This window comes from Hakea prostrata, chromosome 1, assembly GCF_041222555.1.
Source record: "Hakea prostrata isolate BN-2017 chromosome 1, UWA_Hpros_2, whole genome shotgun sequence".
NCBI lineage: Eukaryota > Viridiplantae > Streptophyta > Magnoliopsida > Proteales > Proteaceae > Hakea > Hakea prostrata.
This window is the reverse complement of record NC_142600.1, coordinates 65,867,959-65,886,886: the sequence shown is the minus strand read 5'-3', so window position 1 is coordinate 65,886,886 and position 18,928 is coordinate 65,867,959. Positions and strand designations below refer to the sequence as shown.

General features: G+C 39.1%; 1 protein-coding gene across 4 annotated transcripts; it reads left to right on the top strand.

Annotated features, from left to right (window-relative positions):
- Window positions 1-3,146: 3,146 nt before the first annotated feature.
- Window positions 3,147-16,265, top strand: LOC149029456 (adagio protein 1-like). Of its 4 annotated transcripts, XM_089141876.1 has the most exons (3): window positions 3,147-3,613; window positions 13,571-15,230; window positions 15,398-16,265. In XM_089141876.1, the coding sequence occupies exons 1-2, from the start codon at window positions 3,393-3,395 to the stop codon at window positions 15,210-15,212; spliced, it is 1,863 nt and encodes a 620-aa protein (XP_088998002.1). In that variant the 5' UTR covers window positions 3,147-3,392; the 3' UTR covers window positions 15,213-15,230; window positions 15,398-16,265. The 4 variants fall into 4 exon arrangements, with proteins under 4 accessions (XP_088998002.1, XP_088998001.1, XP_088998003.1 ...); XM_089141875.1 differs by having other exon boundaries at window positions 13,571-16,263; XM_089141877.1 differs by lacking the exon at window positions 3,147-3,613 and adding an exon at window positions 3,639-3,744 and having other exon boundaries at window positions 13,571-16,264.
- Window positions 16,266-18,928: the final 2,663 nt, after the last annotated feature.

Genomic DNA, 18,928 nt, shown 5'->3' with positions numbered 1-18,928 from the left:
ACAAATGTGAAGTTTCCAATGCATGCCTAGCAATCTTGATACCAACAAACAAAAAGTGATCTATACTTTGCATAAGCTTGGACAACACTTCCATTAATAGGAGAAAAAAGATAGGGCCTAAGGGGACAACCTTGTTGCAACATTTGAGACCCTTAAATGCCTTGACACCTTTTTGCACTTCCATACCAAGATGAAAGGCTCTTGAGCACCTCCAGAGAGGGTTTTTATTTTTATTTTTATTTTCTTCATAATAGAAAATTAGAAGCACAAGAAAGATTTTTGGGATGTAAGAAGGCTTCCTAAAATGCAATCTACACGAAGCTCAAGAAGGGAAATTTTTTTTCAAAGAAACAAAAATTGTATCTATTGAAACTAGTAGACGAGAGAATAGAAACCCTAAAAGTACTAGTAGATTAAACAATCAAACAAGAACTAAATAAGATTATAGAATGAGAGAGATAAACAAGTGTCTATGAAAAACATCGAACATATTGTATACAAACCTCTATATATAAAACAAAAAGGATGAATTAACAATGGAAGGATGAGTCTAACCATTCCATTGTGTTTCTTTTTATTCCTTTTCACCCTTTATTTTTCTACAACCTTGGGTGGTTTTTGGAACCTGGTGATAGTCGATTCCTTCTAGTAATCTGGCAAGTCGAGCAAGAACATTGGTGGACGACCATGTATGGTTGAGATGAAGGGGATTGATTTTTTTAGTTAAGGATACAATGGTCAGTTTGTCTCAAGCAGTAATACTTAAGTTGCGTTTGTTTGCTGGAATAAAGGTAGGGTGGGTAAAAAGGGATGGAAAAAATTTTGAAAAAATAAACTTTTCTTAAAATCCAAAAGTGTGATTGTTTAGTTGATATGGATAAGAAAGTTGGAGAATGAAGCTTGTCTAGTGAGGTGATATTTTAACTTTTTCATTTTATGTCTTTTCAAAACTTTACAAAATTTTATAAAATTTTGTGAAAAAACAAAAAAGTGTGGACTCACGTTTAACACTTTTTCATGAAATTCATTCATTTTATTTTCCTCTCTCTCACTCCATTATATATGGGGCTTACATATTTTTTTTTTCACCATACATTTACAAACAAATGCAGCCTTAAGAAAGGAGTTTAACTTTTTTGGACCTATCTATGGATTATGGTAGTAGATTGGGAGGTCAGTGGATTTGTGGCAACGCCACCGTGCACATGTAATTTTTTTTTTAATTGAGAATATAATGGTGATTTTGCCTCAAGCATTAACACTAGGGGTGTAAACGAATCAAATTCGTATCGGATAGTAGTAATACCATATCTGCATCCTATTATATCTAGACAGATTCGGATAATATCCTATCGGTTTTCGGACAGATTCAGTCAGATTCGGATGATAATCGGATTGTTATTTTCTTAAGTAGATTCTTACAAATGGGTATAAAAATACATATTGATTACAAGTTTTTGATTCTTGTTTACATCCTTACAATTTTATTTGTGAAGGCTAAATTTGAAATTTAAGAATTTAGCAACTTTGATAATTATTTTAGTAAAGAATCTAGAAAAAAGTCACATATCACAAGTAAAAAATTTATAAAAATAAGAAAAATAAATCTAAATAAGTAACTTAATCGGATGGATAATAATCGATAATAAATTCTGATATCTTTAAATGGATGTGGATGCGAATTCGAAAGCGGATTCCGATTATCCATTAATACCCTTAATTAACACATTAACACTTAAGAAAATATATTAATTTTTGTTGGACCTATCTATGGGCTAAGAAACAGTTTATGTTCAGTTAATTCTCTCACAAATTTAAGATACTTTCTTTTGGTTAAAAACCAACTTGAAAATGACAAAAACATACAGAAACAGAGCCTGGCCTTTTCCGGCCCTGGACCCTGTAAAATGGGCTCTGAGTTGAGGTATAGTAGACCGCTTGTGGTTTGGCCGGGTTGAAACGAATTCTGAGATATTTAATTGGAGGTTGGAGCTTGAATACTGGACTAGGTTTAAAAAGAGTCCGGCTTAACCGGATCCGGTTCAATCGCCTAACTTCCACCGAAACCAAATGACCCCCACCTCCTCAATACCCCGCCTTAATTGGCTTCAGTTCTGGCATCTCCCCCTTCCCCCTAGAATCCTCCTTTTCCTCTGGAAATCTCTTCTAGGCAAATTACCCACGGCGGATTTGCTCCATGCGAGAGGCTGTAACGTTCCGCTCCATTGTGGACTTTGTGGGTATCATCCTTTCTCAGCACATCATCTCTTTATCCTGTGCCCATTCACATCCCATCTCTAGCATACCCTTAACCTTCATCAATGGGATCACTCACATCCTTTTGATCTCCAACTTCGAGACCTTGTCATCCATTCTGTTTGCCCTTCCCCTAACCGACTGCAGTTTGTTCATTCCCTTATCGCTCTGTGGGCTCTTTGGGGCTATTATACCACGGTTATACACTCTTCTGAACCTCCCAAGCTTCAGGATGTCATGACACGTTTATATCATGCGATCCATGAATTCACCCCTCCCTCCGCCTCTCATTCACCTAGGAACACTTCCCCACTGTTCAGATGGGAACCTCCACCTCCAAGCAGGATCAAACTAAACGTGGACGGCTCATCTTTTATCAATCCGAAACGCTCGGGCATTGGTGGTCTCACACGCAACTTTTCTAATTAGGTTGTGTTTGCTTTTGGCTAGGGCACGGGCTGTCAGGACTCCTTCATTGCCGAGGCACTTGCCATTCGTCATGGTCTTCATCTTGCCCTCGACCTTCGGATCTCCCATATCCAAGTGGAGAGTGACAACCAATCGCTGATTTTCACTCTTTTGCAGCCTTCATCATGCAATAGCTGGAAAACCTCACACCTCATCACCGATATCCTCAGGCTTGCAGCTTCCTTTCCAGACTGTTCCTTCACCTACATCCCACGCGAAGCCAATTTTGCAGCTGACGCACTTGCTAAATCAACGGCTATCTCACAGGACCGTTTCTTGTACCACTTCTCCCACCCCCCTTTCTTATCTTGGATTTTACTTTTTAACTCTGTAATGTGTAATATCCCTCGGGCGCGGGATATCAGTTACATATATAAAGTTTTTATTCCCTACCAAAAAAAAAAAAAAGCAGTCCGCAGAGAGTTCCCCAGACCATCAAAACTAACTAACTCTTATAGTCTTATCTAGATTTTTCATTTATTTATTTCCAAATTTTATGGTTTCACTGTGATTCTCTTTCTACTGTTCTTCATCTCCTCTTATTTGAAAAGTTCTTGTTTTAAGTTATTGGGTTTTCTTGGATTGGCAAGTGAAAAGCTTCGGTTGTATTGATTTGGTCTGTGTTGAAGGGTTGAAGGAAGGATTCTGAGATTGAGCGAAGGGGAATTATGGCACGGGATAGTGGTACAGACGGAAGTAGTGATGAGGAGGCGTTCTTGCAGAACGATGTAGGACCTCTGTCATTTTCAATTGGGAGTTTGCGTCAGGAATCTCCTTGGGGACTTGCGGTCACGGATGCTTTGGAGCCTGACCATCCAATTATATATGTTAATACTGGGTTCAAGTCGGCTACTGGGTATAGAGCAGAGGAAGTTGTTGGGCGAAATTGGTAAGTTTTCTTGTGTTATCCTTCACAGGTTTGATTTGCAATCGAGGTTCTTGATAGAACGAAATCTGCAATTTGATGGGTTTGGGCGTTGATATTGGGTTATTGATGTGTCAGACTAATTTCGTAGTTGGGTATCCTGTTTAGCCTGATTCTCTTTTTATCATCTCGAACTTATGTTGAGCAAAATCTGATACAGTTTGGTGGATTTCTTGGTGTTATTATGCTGTTGTCATCTTCTTGTTGGTAGTGAACATAACTTTCTTTACACGCACTATGCCGTTGATAAAACATTTTATAATGTGGTTCTTTCTTGGGTAGTGGTGATGTGGTCATACTCCCACATTTGGTAGATGATCAACCGAGGGCAAGTTCTTCTATGATCATGATCAGAACTAACTCTTAGGATAAAATAGGTTGGATTTAGAGAAGGGTTTTGTGATTTGGGCTAGAATGGGATTCATTCTTTGATGACTAATGGAGACGGTTCATGTATAATCGTTTTGGAGATCTCTGGTATGGTTAGGTTAGGCTTCAAAGAGATTAGGTTATGTTTCTAGGCAAGAAGTGATCTCTTGAAATGGAACAGAAAATGTGATACCTCTAAATGATGTAGATGGGGGACTTCTAGGTTTCAGATCCTTGTGAAACTTGGTTGACCCTAATTGGTAGGTACTTTTCCAGAATTTGGGAGTTTCTGGTTGGGTTGAATCAAACCTAAAGGTTGATGTAACCCCCAAATTGAGGGCAATTCTTCAGGATCCATTAAGTTGAAATCAGCGGTAATTTAGGGTTCTTAAACCCCTGCAATTATGACTTCTTAGGGCAACAACAGGTGGGAAGCAGCTATTAGGGCAAAGTATATCCTGCATCTGGACTTTCTAGAGGTCTAAGGGGAATTAGGATTGATGGGGAAGAAGTACAGGGTTTGGCCAGTAGGCTTAGGGTTTGGGTTTTGATGAAATCAGACCTGAATTTTTCTGTTTTAGTGTTCAAACTCAATTCCAGAAGAGTAGACTTTAAACAATTAGGGTTTCTATAGGAAGACTAGGGTTAGGGTTGGAATTGAAGATGATCCTAAAGCGGAATGGGGTTGGGATGAGGGGTTGAATAGTATGATTGAAAGTGAGGTTAGGGTTTCCAGGGTTTAAGAGAAGAAAAGGAAATTAGGTTTTACAAGGGTTGAGGGGGAATGGATAGGGCTGAGATGGGGGGTCAAAGATAGGGAAGGGAAAGGGGAATTTGGTTCCTAAAGGGGGTTCGTATTGAGTAAAGGGTTTGGAGGTCTATGGGGTTAGGGTTTGGGAGATTCTGGGTTTTAGAAATCTAAGAATTTTTATACTGCCGCTAGGAGAAAAGAAGAAAAAGAAGAAGGAATAGAAAGGAAAGGGGCTGGGAAGGAATTTTTTTTTTTTTTTTTTTTTTTTTTTTTTGGGGGGGGGGGGGGTGGGGGAGGTGAGGGAATGGTAGATAAAGGGGATGGAAAGGCAGTGAGGGTAAGATGAATTGCGACGGGGAAGGGGGCTGGAGTTGCAGAATTAGGGTTAGGGGTTGGGGAGCAGTGGCTGCGTTGGGAAGGGGGGAAGAAAAGGGGTAGGAGCAGGGGCAGTGTTATTTTCTGTAGGAGAAGATGGGGGCTTCAAGATTTGAAATATACAGAAAGTTATAGTGCACACTGCCACAGGTCTTCCCTTCAAGGGAAAACCCATGACTCCACTCCTCAATATCCTTCAATCACAAATTTTATTATTCATCAACTGACTTGTTTACAAGTGAATGGCTCTGTTTATATAACCCTCTGCAGTGAATGATTTCCTACCAGGAATCAACAAGACGAGGACTCAAAGAATCCTAATTGGAATAGAACTCAAGAAATCTAATTTGAAATTGTATTCTAGCTTGACACTCCTATTTGGACTGGGACTCTAAACAACGACTCAAATAACAATGTAGAAGTAGATTTGGACTCCTAATACTGTGCTGAATCTATCCAGACTAAGAGGAGCTCCAGCACTGAAGTGATACATGGAATTTGGATTTGATTTGTGTATCCAAGAATGCTTCTTCTTTTCTTTCTGATCCTTTTCTTTGGTCACTGTTCACATGTTATGTTCCCAGGACAGCCTCTACCTCTTCTCTTTATTTCCTTCTTTCTAACCTCTTTCTACCCGTGATGCAAACCATTAAAACCAGCGGATCGGCAAGCTTTTTCTAACTTTATTTATTGGGAAAGCATTTACCGTCATTTGGAGCAGCAGATCTTATACTTGATTCCTAATTTGGCATTGATTGGCTGCATCAGTGAGTCATCAGTCCTGTCACAACTCACAAGTACTTCTTTATAAATAGTGAGCGCGGATTTTTCTAGAGTGATGTTATATGGAGTTTATTAGCAGTAGAATACTAAAATGAGAATGGGAGTTGTTATTAGCATAGTTGTCAAGGCGTCGCCTAAGCGTCGCCTAGGTCGCCTCAGCGTTTGGGCTCCTTCAGAGCGCCGCAAATTGGCGTCGCCTTATTTTTAGGCAATAAGGTGTCTGCTTATTTTTTATTTCTTTTCTTTTTTAAATCATGAGAAAGATGCCTAATTGAAGGCATATATTGAAATACTTATTAGATTCTGATTGTAAAGTATCTATTGTTTAAACCTATATGCATATGTATAATGACGCTTCATGTGATCAAATGTTAAAATAAAAATAAAAACAAACAAAATCGAAAGAGAATAAGTTCTTGACTCAAGTCTCACACTCTCACTCTCACTCTAATCCCTAATCTCTTTCTCTCTTCTTCTCTTCCATTCCCGCGACGCCCCCCCGGCAGGAGGGGGCCGGGACCAGCCACCCCCCCCCCCCCCCTCCCCTCCCCCCTCTTTTATTTAGGACCTATTTTGTGTGGTTTGTAGTATTTTTTTTTTTTTTTTGATACGAAACAATAAAATACAACTATTTTGGTACATTACACATTACATTCTTCCAGTCCCATGGGGTTGTCTCATCTGCGCCTTTTCATTTCCCCTCTTTTTTTTTTCCCCCCCCCCCTAGTGGGCGCAAGAATCAATAAGCCTTCAATGCCCCCCCCCCCCCCCCCCCCCAGCAACAAGCAGATTCTCTTCTTGCCTCTTCCTTTCTTAATCTAGAGAAATAGTTTCCCCGGCCCCTATAATTGAGGTCCGAGATTACAATGTCTTTCCCGGTGGGTGCAACCGTAGTTCTTGACACCACTTGTTTATATAATTCAAGATTTCATAGGGTCCGCAACTTTTTGAAAAATATCAAAACGCATTCCACAAAAAAAAAAAAAAAAAAAAAAAAAAAAAAAAAAAACAACTAATTAAAGGGGGGGGTGGGGTGTTATAAAAAAAAAAAATAAAGAAGAAAAAAAAAAAGAATAGAGGAGGGAAAGATGTTTGTTGGGGGGGTGGTGGTGTTCTTGTTCTTCTTTTTAAATAAAAAAAAAAAAAAAAAAAAAAAAAAGGAGTTGGGAAAAAAAAAAAAAAAAAAAAAAAAAGAAAAATTGTATTAGGAGAGGATAGGGTGGTATGGGGGTAGTCAAACGAAAAAAAAAAAAAAAAAAAAAAAAAAAAAATAATCAAAAAAACCATTAGCGACGATACGGTGAAAGGTAGTTGTATAGCATTAGGAACGAGAAAAATTTAATCGACGTTAGGGGAAAGAAAGTAAAAAAAAAAAAGAAAAAGGAGAGAGGAGTTTAAAAACTATTTCGTGTGGTTTGTAGTATGTTGGATGACTTGAAGTAGTCTGACATTAGTTTTTTTATTATATAAGATATGATAGATTTAGAGTGAATGAGATGTACACTAAAAATTTCACTTAAAACGCCTCAAAAGCGCCTTGGAGGGCGCCTTGTCGACTCATCGCCTCAATTAGCCTAAACCGCCTTGCATCGCCTTGTCGCTGTGACAACTATGGTTATTAGCAGTAAAATGAGAAGCCAATGCTTCCTATTTTTCTATGAAACTTAGGGTGGTCAGATCTGGGTAGTAGACTCGCCTTTGCTTTTCAGTACAGCATCCTCACATGGTTGTCTGATTGATTCAGCCAGCTGGTTAATGAAATTTTGCATATTCTCCATACTGTGGTTTTTATATTGTTGTAGGCCATAGTGTTCTAGTACGATACTTTTAGCAGAATAATAATTACAAAATATCACTATTGTAGCATTGCAAAGTTAGAAAAACAGATAATTCCACAGATAGTGTTAAAGACTTAAAACTAGGCACGCATTTTATTTAAAGGATAGATTAGGTTTATAGACTGTGTGATGTGAATGCAAAGACCCCCCTTGGCCGAACCCAATGTTGGCCCCAAGGCCCATCTAAACATGCTGGCAGAACCCCATTCCAGGGGTATTTTGGTAATTTTCTAGCCCTTTTAGAGCTCAAGAAGGGTCTGATTGGAACCCTCACTATCCAAGGGTTTAGGATCTATCTTTATTTTGTTATTTGGGTTAGTGTTTTGTGAGTTATGAAAGAGTCCCAGTCCATTTCATATTCTTATCTGAGTTGTGTTTGAGTGTGTTTCCACTAGTTAAGTTGTGGATAAGATAAAACTCTTTTATAGGAAGGGTTCCTATCTTTTAGGAGTTTGCCTTTGATTAAAATTTATCTTCATTAAGTGGTTGTGGTTTATTTTGTTAGAAAGTCTTTTCCTCAAGGGGACTCTTATAGACAAGTTAGTCTTTAAGAAGTCGTCTTTTATTTTAGGTGGCAGTCAAGTTGGTCTTCTAAGTCTTAGTTGAGTTTGAGTCAAGTTCTTCTTTCTTTGTGAAGGCTATAAATAAGCCTTCATTGCTCATTATAATTCTTAAGTTGGATTGAATGAAAAGTTATAGAGGACTGGGGTCCTGTTTTGAGGGGGCCTTGGCAGATTTTTGAAGATCTTCTTCAATACTCAGCATCATTTAAGTTTTCAGCAGGTTTCTTCATGCTTTTGAATTCTGTTTGCAATTTCCAGCAAGTTTCCACAGGCTACCACCATCAAACGACAGCTCCAGATCAATCCTAGGTTAGTCTAGTCCCCCAACCCCATCACAGCTTCCTTATCCTCTCCTCCCTCTCATGCATGCCAGTCCCACCTCTCCCCTTACATTTGCAGGTCCCTATCCACTCCTTTTCTTCCCTGCGATAGCAGCAGACCCCACCCCTCTGCCAATTCCTCTTTCCCAGCCCCTTTAGCTTCCTGTTTCCTCCCATTAAGAGCACGCATTCGCACCACCCCATAGAGAACAGTCCCACTGTTATTCCTTTCATTAAACCCTCTTTCCCTAGCTTTTAGAAAATTCTGCACTTCATCTACTTTCCCTAGCTTTAAGAAAATTCTGCACTCCCATCTTCTTCTTCTAATTTCTGAAACTTTTCTCAAACTTCTGAAAACCTAAAGCTTATGCAATTCAAACCTTCCCCAAGTCCCAGAATCATTAAAAATAAGTTCTGATATGCAGAAGTAACAAGGGCACCCCTTTTTTAACCCTAGCCAAACCCCCCCCCCCCCCCCCCAAAAAAAAAAAAAAAAAAAAAAAAGGAACCCCTAGTTTTCTGATTTGTTAAAATTTCAGATCTGAGTTCACATTACAGCAGGGTTTTAGAGTAATAAAATTCCCTATAAACCCTAGGATACCCATTTTCTTTTCCTGAAAATTCGTGGGCAGCACTTAGATTTAGGGAAATTCCAATACTACCCTTAACCCTAAATCTGGGTTTACATCAATGTGATGTAACCAGGGAGACTCCCCTTTCTGGAGAAGTTCTTTTCCTACGGGCCCTCCAGGGAGGCCAAGCCTGGTGAGGGTCAAATTTGTCATTTTGCCTTCCTCTTTGGAATTTTAATAAGTCTAGTTGTGTATAGAATACTTTATTGAGTCGGTATCTACTTTGTTATTTCAGTCCTTGTTTGTCAAGTTATGATATTCTTCCAGTTCAAGTTGGAGTGTCAAGCTGGGATCCTATTTTAAATTAGATTCCTTCTTAAGTTAAGAATTTCTGTAAATTCTGCAATTATTATTTATTTAGGAGTCCTTGCAACAGAATTCTTTCAATAAGTAGTTTCCTAGTTGAATCATAGTGTGAGTTTGAGTTCTATTCCAAATAGATCTCCTTGTTTTGTTGAGTCTTATTAGGAGAACCTTCATATGAAGGCTAAAAATAGAGCTATTCACTTGTAAACAAATTGGATTGATGATTAATCAAATTTGATTGAAGGAGATATCGAGTGAAGACATGGTTTCCAAGGAAACCTGCGGAAGCTTTGCTTTGGTATTCTCTCGGCAAAATCAGTAAGTTATCATCCCTAACATCCTTCATGTAAAGGCTATAAATCAGACTTTTCCAGAGGCCCAAAATTCAAGGTCTGCTTTATGCCAATCTAACCGTTAGACTTGGCCCAAACTTTAGGAATCTCATTCCCTCAACCCTAGTGACCTTAGATCCCATTTTAACCCCATTTTGACAGTCCGATTTCAAGATATAGTTATTTTCTTGACTTTTCATAGTTCCGAAAACCCTAAAAACAAGAACCTTAATATCTTTTAATTTAGCCATCCTAACCCCACCAAACTTGAGGGAGCATATCCCTATATTCTTACTTACATTCCCACCAAATTTCAACCTATTTTGACCCCTATAGACCCCAATTTCTCATCTCAAGGAATTTATCCCATATCTCCTATGGGTTAGGTTATGTATCCTTGAGACCCTCAATGTCATCCTAGTCAGAGCATATCATATTGACCACAAATAATTAACCTAACAATTCTTCATAAGAAGTCATCCTTCACAAACCATATTATAAAGGATCCCATATACCCTAAACCCTATAAACCCTAGATTCTAAAGAGAACCTAAATCCCTAGACCTACAATTTCAATTCTGAATTTAAAATACAAAAGATTCAGATTTGAGATTTGTCAAACCCAAGCTTCTACAACCATACCCGACTCTTGTTTACCTATTCCCAACCCTTGAATCAAAGGCAGCTGTACACTGTACCCGCAGGGTTACTAAGACTTAATATTGCTGCTGGTTCACTTGAATTATTTCCTGAAGACTGGCCCTCGATTTTGGGGTTCCATCATTATGTCTGCTGAACCTTAGCAAACTACGATGGCTGGTTTATGAAATCTAAAACAATCATAATGCCATTAGAAGTTGAAATAAAGCAAATACCACTACATTAATTGATTATTAGATCAAGAGAAGAAAAAAAGATGCTTTGCATAAGTGAGATATGAAATTATATGAGCTAACATGATGTCAATTAACAGACATGAACAGATCTGACAATTTGTAATAGAATCTGGAGTGAAGAACAAATTCAAATAGATCTTATGAATAACTTGAGGAAAAGTTTTTAGGATTTTCATATGATTGACTTTTATGTATGGCATAGAATGTTGGGCAGTTATCTACTTGGTGTGTCAGAAATGAGGATGTTGAGATGGATGGATGGGAAAGCTAGGAAGGTTAAAGTAAGGAATGATCATATCAAAGCTGGTGTTGGAGTAGCTTTGGCACATAATAAGCTACGAGAAAGTCATTTGAAGTGGCACAGCCACGGAGGCCTTTAAAAGCTTCAGTAAGGAGGAGTGACTTAATCTAGAAGTAAAAAGCTGGTCTGCCCCTAGAATAACCTTAGGAGAAGTGGGAAAAGACATGTATGGCTTAGGCCTTGTATATACAGTTTGACCTTGACTAGAGCTGATTGCAAGGCTAGGATCCATGTAACTGGGATAAGGCTAGGTTGAATTGTTATTTCTCTGGTAACCAGGTTAAGGCTGCAGACATTTTGACACTGCCCAAGCCATACGGTGGTGGGAGCATGTGCACAGTGCATGCTATTAGCCTGGCTAGCTAGGTTGTTAATTCCAGGCCTTGTTTTGCAGTAATACTTTATTAATTCTTTTTTTTCTTTTTTGGGTCAATTTGTATTTCTTCCCTGTTTGGTATTGGAAAACAGTTGGATTCAATTTCTGTATAGTTTCCTATCCTAATCTGATAAAATTTGTTTTCTACATTGTTTAAATCAATACTAATTGGATTAGAGCACTAAGTATAAGCTATAGATATATGTAAACGCTTTTAGTCCTCCAAAAGATTTTGGCAATTTTCAAGCTTAAAGGAAAATTTTGTAGGACTGTCATTCAGCTAGCTATGATGTATGATGTGGAATGTTGGCCACTGAGAAGATCAAATGGATAAACTAAATAACCGAAGAAACATCAAATAGATTAACTAAGTGTAGTAGAGATAAAGATGTTATCGTTTACGTGTGGCAGCACTACAAAAACTTAAGGTAAGGCATAACCATATTAGAGCCCATTTAAAAAAATCTTCTCATATATGACCATGAAGGGTTCCTTGAAATTTTGGCAATGGGATATGAGGGATCCTTTGTGATATGGGCTGTGATGGGATGATTTTGTTAGTATGGGTGGATGCGGTCAGTGACCTCTGAATTCTTTGGTTGGATTAATTGGAATGAAATAGTATCAAGGATGGTGGTGCGCTAATTTTGGAGATACTTAGAATGGTGGGGTGGAACATGTTATTGGGTGAAATGTTATAGGAATGGGGCAAAACTAGGATGTAATGTAGGTAATAACATGAAGACATGATCAGCGTTTATAGTGTCAATAAGGTAATAACATGAAGACATGATCAGCGTTTATAGTGTCAATCTGTTTGTATCGTATTTGCCGATGCGTATTGGTATCACAAGCTTGCAATATGTCTCTACCTTTTGGTTTTTTTCCATCTTGTTTCTCTCATCTCTTAATTTATCGGCTGGTACGATACATTATGCCGATAAGTCTCTTTTTAAATTGTATACTTATATCTATTGATATCTGTAGTATCGATTGTATTGATGCATGACGAACCGATAAGGGTCAATACAAAGCGATACATGTTGATACCACCGATATGTATTAATCCAGCTTAAAAAGGAAGAAAGAGGTCAATGACCAAGACGTTACTTCGAGACTCCTGAGTTTTTATTCTGAGATTCAAATTGAAAGCTGAAATACCCACAAGTAACCAAAAACAAAAGGAAAAAAGTGTTCCTCTGTGCTTTTTCCATCTCCTGTTTCTTTTCATCTTCTTTGGGCGTAGAGAGAACTTGTTGGTCTTCGAGTAAATGGGATGGAGATGGTGTCTAGGGATTATTGGTCCTTCTGAGGATTACTGGTTAAGTTATTTAATTTCTATTTATGTATTTATTTTTCCTGATGTTCTATTATACCTTTTCGGTTTCATCAATAAAGTTGTTAATCCAAAGGGAAAAAGTTGTTTGTAGGAGAGCAGGTTTCTCTCCAACAACTGAGTGCATAAGTTACTGGCATTTGGTTTTTTTCCCAAAATTTTGTTGATTTGAAACAAAAAGATAGGCGCAATAGAGGCAATAGGCACAAACTGAAGATTTTGTGCAATAGGCACAAGGTATAAGTAAAATAGAGCATGTTCACTATGCTGTATTCACATAACCAAATACTTAAATTCACATGGGATTTATGCTGTGTCATTCAGTGAATCTCAAAGTATTTTACCAACTAAATGGGATAGCTTGATTGCTCTTGTTTTGAGCCACATCTAGATGCTATGGGATTTGGCTGATTTAATGTTGATACATGGGGCTGCTATTGGATAAGGTGTTTGTCTACCAATTTGCAATGGGCTAATTCTGTTCAATTGCCATACTTCTGTTCTTTGAAATCTATTAATCATATTATTATTCATATTTCTGAAATGATGGAATTCAAGCTGTTCTTCCGTTCCACTCTTATCTATTTGCATCGGTCATTTCCTGAAAGTCTGTTATCTGATAACTGGTTGCTGAGATCTATTTTTTCCTTCTCAAATCCTGCTGACTCCGGGTGCTCTTGATTTTTTCTGAACTTTTTGTATGTAAAGATATATTGGTACTGATACTGTGGCATCTGTTGCAGCCGCTTTTTACAATGCAGAGGACCATTTGCTAAAAGGAGGCATCCACTAGTGGACTCTACTGTTGTTTCAGAAATACGAAGATGCCTTGAAGACGGGGTTGATTTCCAGGGCGAATTGTTGAATTTTAAAAAAGATGGCACTCCCTTAATGAATGCATTGAGGCTGACCCCTATACTTGGTGATGATGATACAATAACTCATGTTATTGGCATCCAATTCTTTACAGAAGCAAATCTTGATCTGGGTCCACTGCCTTGTTCTTCAGGAAAAGAATCAACAAGATCATCTGGGTCTTCAGGGAAAGAATCAACAAGATCATTTGATGGGTTTCATTCTGATCTTTCCTCTTACAGGCATGTTCCAGCTGGGCAGGGAATTGGTCCTCGTGATTTTTGTTACATAGTTCAACTGTGTGATGACGTTCTTTTTGTCATACTTTCACGGCTAACACTAAGGGATATTAATTCTGTTGGTTCAACGTGCAATTGGCTTTACTATTTGACAAGAAATGAGGATCTGTGGAAAATGGTTTGTCAAAATGCATGGGGTAGGGAGACCACTCGCATGTTGGAGGCAGTGCCTGGAGCTAGAAGATTGGGATGGGGGCGATTAGCCAGGGAGCTAACTACGCTTGAAGCTGTTGCATGGAGAAAGTTGACTGTTCGAGGTCCTGTAGAGCCTTCTCGCAGCAATTTCAGTGCCTGTGCTGTTGGGAATCGGATTGTTCTTTTTGGGGGAGAGGGGGTCAACATGCAGCCAATGAATGATACATTTGTGTTGGACTTAAATTCTCGTAACCCAGGGTGGCAACGTGTCAAAGTGAGCTCCCCACCCCCTGGCAGATGGGGTCACACGCTTTCCTGTGTCAATGGATCTAATTTGGTTGTGTTTGGAGGCTGTGGAACGCAGGGTTTGCTTAATGATGTTTTCATATTGGATTTAGATGCACAAGATCCTGCTTGGCGTGAAATTGCTGGTTTGGCCCCACCACTCCCTAGATCATGGCATAGCTCATGCACCCTTGATGGCACCAAGTTGATAGTATCTGGAGGTTGTGATGATTCTGGGGTACTTCTCGGTGACACGTTCTTACTGGATTTGTCATTGGAGAATCCTGTGTGGAGGGAGATTCCTGTAGCATGGACTCCTCCGTGTAGGTTTGGTCATACACTTTCAGTCTATGGTGGTGGGAAGATATTGATGTTCGGTGGTTTTGCAAAGAGTGGGCCACTTCGGTTCCGATCAAGTGACGTCTTCACCATGGATCTTAGCGAGGAAGAGCCATGTTGGAGATGTGTAACTGGGAACGGAATGCCAGGTGCTGGAAATCCAGGTGGTATAGCTCCACCGCCTCGGCTTGAGCATGTGGCTGTGAGCCTTCCTGGTGGAAGGATCCTGATCTTTGGTGGGTCTGTGGCCAGTCTTCATTCTGCTTCTCAGCTTTATCTCTTGGATCTTAGTGATGAGAAGCCAACCTGGAGAATTTTAAATGTACCCGGACTACCTCCAAGATTTGCTTGGGGACGCAGTACATGCATTGTTGGAGGAACGAGGGCTATTGTTCTTGAAGGACAAATGGGAGATGAGGAGTGGATGCTGAGTGAGCTTCATGAACTGTCATTGACAAGTTCTGTTATATGATCCGGGAGGAGTATAATGGTAAATTTCATACACATTGAATGCTTGTCTGTTGGATCGATATGAAGAATGTTCTTTATCTGTGAGAAAATTGAGTTCAAATGCTTGTCCGTTGTTGCTAACTTGCTTAGGATATCTGCTAACTAATATCTCTTCAGGACACTTTACATGATTTGTCTGCATTGCAGTTTTCTCATATCAGGTTCTCTTGAGGAAGGCTATATTTATAATATGACACTGTTCTGTTGACATTTGTGAGGCGTGGAACTGCCTTATATAGCAAGTGTGTTGTACTGGGATCCTGTCTGTTTGGTCAGGTCGTCACAGAAAATTGGTGATGTTATATGTACTGCTCAGTTCCTTTCCCTTCCTCTCCCCCCCCCCCCCCCCTTCTTCTTTTCCTTTCCGTCCCTAACACTTTTTTCCATGTCCCTTTAGTCCCAATATGTACTATGGAAAATAGAAAGAAAGAGAAATGAATGGTGTTGTATATAACGAGTTGTATATGCTTGGGCCATATATATTTAAGGTGGGGGTTCCCTCCCCTTCCTACTGTTTTTTTTTTTGGCTTCTGTAGACTTATTTGATAATTTTTTCCCCAGTTTTGAGGGTTAAGTATTAAAAAAAATTTATATTTACGTTCATATCCCCGTTTTTCATTTATGGCTGTCGGATATTAAAAAAACAAGTGTCACATTCGCGGCAATGCACGGAGGATATCTGCTCTGCAGTGAACAAAAATCCGGCTGCCTCCTGCTAGGGTTGTAATGTATTTAAAGGCCTTTGTCGAATGTGGCGACTTTCTTGTAGATTGTCATTCATCTTTTTTTTTTGGGTAATTCACTTTCATTTATCAAGTCCAAATGACAGAGGATATATTTTTTCGCTAAAAGGGTCATTTTATAACGAAAATATGAAAAAGAAAAGAAATATAGCAATTAGTACCTACCTTGCTCACCCGCAACAACAATTGCCCCCAATACACCCTTCCTCACTGATTCCTACTCATAATTGACAACAACTAAGTCATCAGAAACGAAATGTCGAACGTCTAGATGCATCCAAATCAAGATCTTTAAGAAAAGCTTCATAATAATAGTTACATAGCAGCACTATCCTCTCCCAATGGGAGGCTCTGATGCATTGTGGATACTTTCGCTAAAGCAGCATCTACCTTCTTGAATTCCTCTGCTATAGAAACCTTTTTACTTGTTACTACTTTCTTCACTCCGTGAGCCTTCTTCTTTGGACGACCAGGTTTCCGGCGAGGAGAACCTTCAGCCCGCACTAATATAGACGAAGACGAAAGTGGAAGAACTACTTTCAATTGCATAGTTTCATCATTGGCCGAACTCTCCAGCCTGGCCGAATTCTGATCGGCCCCACAATAGTCCAAATCATCCTCCGTAGTTCCTTCAATGGCTGAACTTCTAATAATATTTGCAACTTCAAGTCCCACCAATGAACACTCCAAAGAAGGGTTTCCAATTTGCATAGAACTCTTACCTGCAACAAGCACTTTTTGAAATTCAAAAGGAGTGGCCGAACCACTTTCGAGCTTATCAGTAGGTCCCACTAGTGAACTCCCCAAAGGAAGTTTACCAATTGGATTAAAACACTTTGCCGCATTTGAATTTCAAAACTAGAGTCCACGGCCAAAGAAGCTGCTTCAAAATTATTCAAATTTTGTTGGGCCCCGCATGACCCCACTTGAAGCTCCAAACTAGAGGTCACGTCCAATGCAGTTTCTTCCAATCTAATCGAATTTTGTTGCGTAGAAAAGTCTTCCACATAAATCGAATTCTGTTCCATAGAAGAGTCTTCCACTCTAACCGAATTCAGCAGGGCCCCACAAGGCCTCTCATGAAGCTTTTCAAACCGTTCAAAATAGCCAATATCCTTAGTGGCCGAATTAGGTGTAAGTTGGTTAGTCATGGGACCAACAGAGGTAACTACGATCTTTGAAAGATTACCAACCAACATCGAACTCTTGCTTTTATCTATAATTTTTTGAAGTTGAAAAGGATCACTTTGAGAAAGAGAAAGATCAAGAGAAGAGTTCTCGCTAGACGCGATCACCACATCAGAGGGAACCAACCTTGTAGATTTGAAATTTGAATTGAAATTTGAAATTGAATTTGCTGCACCCTCATTGGATGAAATAGAGTCCTCCAAACCCGCCACCTCTAGAGCCACACGAATCTGATGTTGGAGTGAGCTTGGAGTCTGCACTCTCACACCGTCAGTAGGAATCCCATCCACAATAGGATTATCTGCATGGGAGGTTTTCTCGCAAGAACGATAGAGGGCTGAACCTGCAAACCATCCACAGAATCGTTTGAAGCAAACCTACAATGAAGACCCAGGTGGCCTTCTCGATTACACCGTGAGCACCGCAAAATATCATCCTCAAAAATTACCTTCTGAAGAAAACTAAAAACTCGAAGAGTTCCTGGTTCAAGGCGCTCAATCTGAACCTCATTCACTCGAACATCATCGACCTCCAATTCAACCAAAATTCGAGCATAATGACCAATAGAACCAAGACGAGTTCGTCTATCAATAGAAACAGGTCTCCCAACAGATTTTGTTATAGAAAGAAGCATTTTCTCATGCCAATACTCAAGAGGTAAATCAGGGAAACGAACCCACACCAACTTACCTGCTGGTTGAGGAGAGTGGATATTAAAATCCGGCCTCCATCGTTGAAAACGAATGTATTGCTTTCCAACATTCCAAAAACCTCTGCGCCACACCTCAGTCATATCTGCCTCACTATGAAACTGAAAGATGATAAACCCTTTCCCCAATGAATGTAAGATCACCCCTTGAGACAATTTCCAAGCACCCTTAGCTAGCTCTCGCAATTCATCCATAGTAGTGATGCGAAAATTAGCTCGCCCAATCAACGAAAAACGGAACTGATTTCGTTGCAGCTCGTATTCCTGTTGCGGGATTACAATCTTGCGAAACTTACCCGCTTGTATAGGAGAAGGGAGGGAATCGATCTCAGGCAACAACGAACTCCCCACTACTCCCGCATAAGATTTATCCCCATTGGTAGGCACCTCTGGAGGCTTCAAACGCAGGAAGACCGATTCCCTAGGTACCTCCGAATTTCCTAGAGCTTCCATCTCCTCCATCTCATCGCATCCCAAAATCTCAAACCTTGAATCGTCTTTTCTGTACCGTGGCAAAATTTTCATGAAAATAAAGTCTTGTTCAACTCCCTGGGAAGAAAATAAAAATGACATTGATTGCAACAATCAGCCAACTCCCTAAATTATCATTCATGGAAGCTACTTACCAGTCTTGACATTCTCATTTTTCTTTTCCTGGTACAAAGCACAGGATCAGAGACCCAAAAAATAGAAACTAAACAGAATTGCTGGAGCAATTTTCCTTGTCTGCCTAAGGATTTCCTCCAAATATAGAGGCACTTTCTAAAAGAACATCCACATACACTAGCAACTCTAATATAAGAATTATCTTAACTAAGTAAAAAATTATATGCCAAATCGAACACTAACACTTCAAAAATCCATATTTTTATTAATTTTAAAATATAATTAAAAAAATTCAAAACTATTATTATTAAATATAATATGATAATATCTTAATTGGATGTATAATAGAAATACAGAACTTCTTTAATCTAACATTTTATCAAATCTAAAGTATTTCATATAAATAAACAACATAACTTCTAAGTCTTTCTA

Coding starts and splice junctions, on each gene's coding strand:
- LOC149029456 (XM_089141876.1), top strand. CDS start 3,393: ATGGCACGGGATAGTGGTACAGACGGAAGTAGTGATGAGGAGGCGTTC. Junction 3,614..13,570: donor GAAGTTGTTGGGCGAAATTG/GTAAGTTTTCTT, acceptor CATCTGTTGCAG/CCGCTTTTTACAATGCAGAG.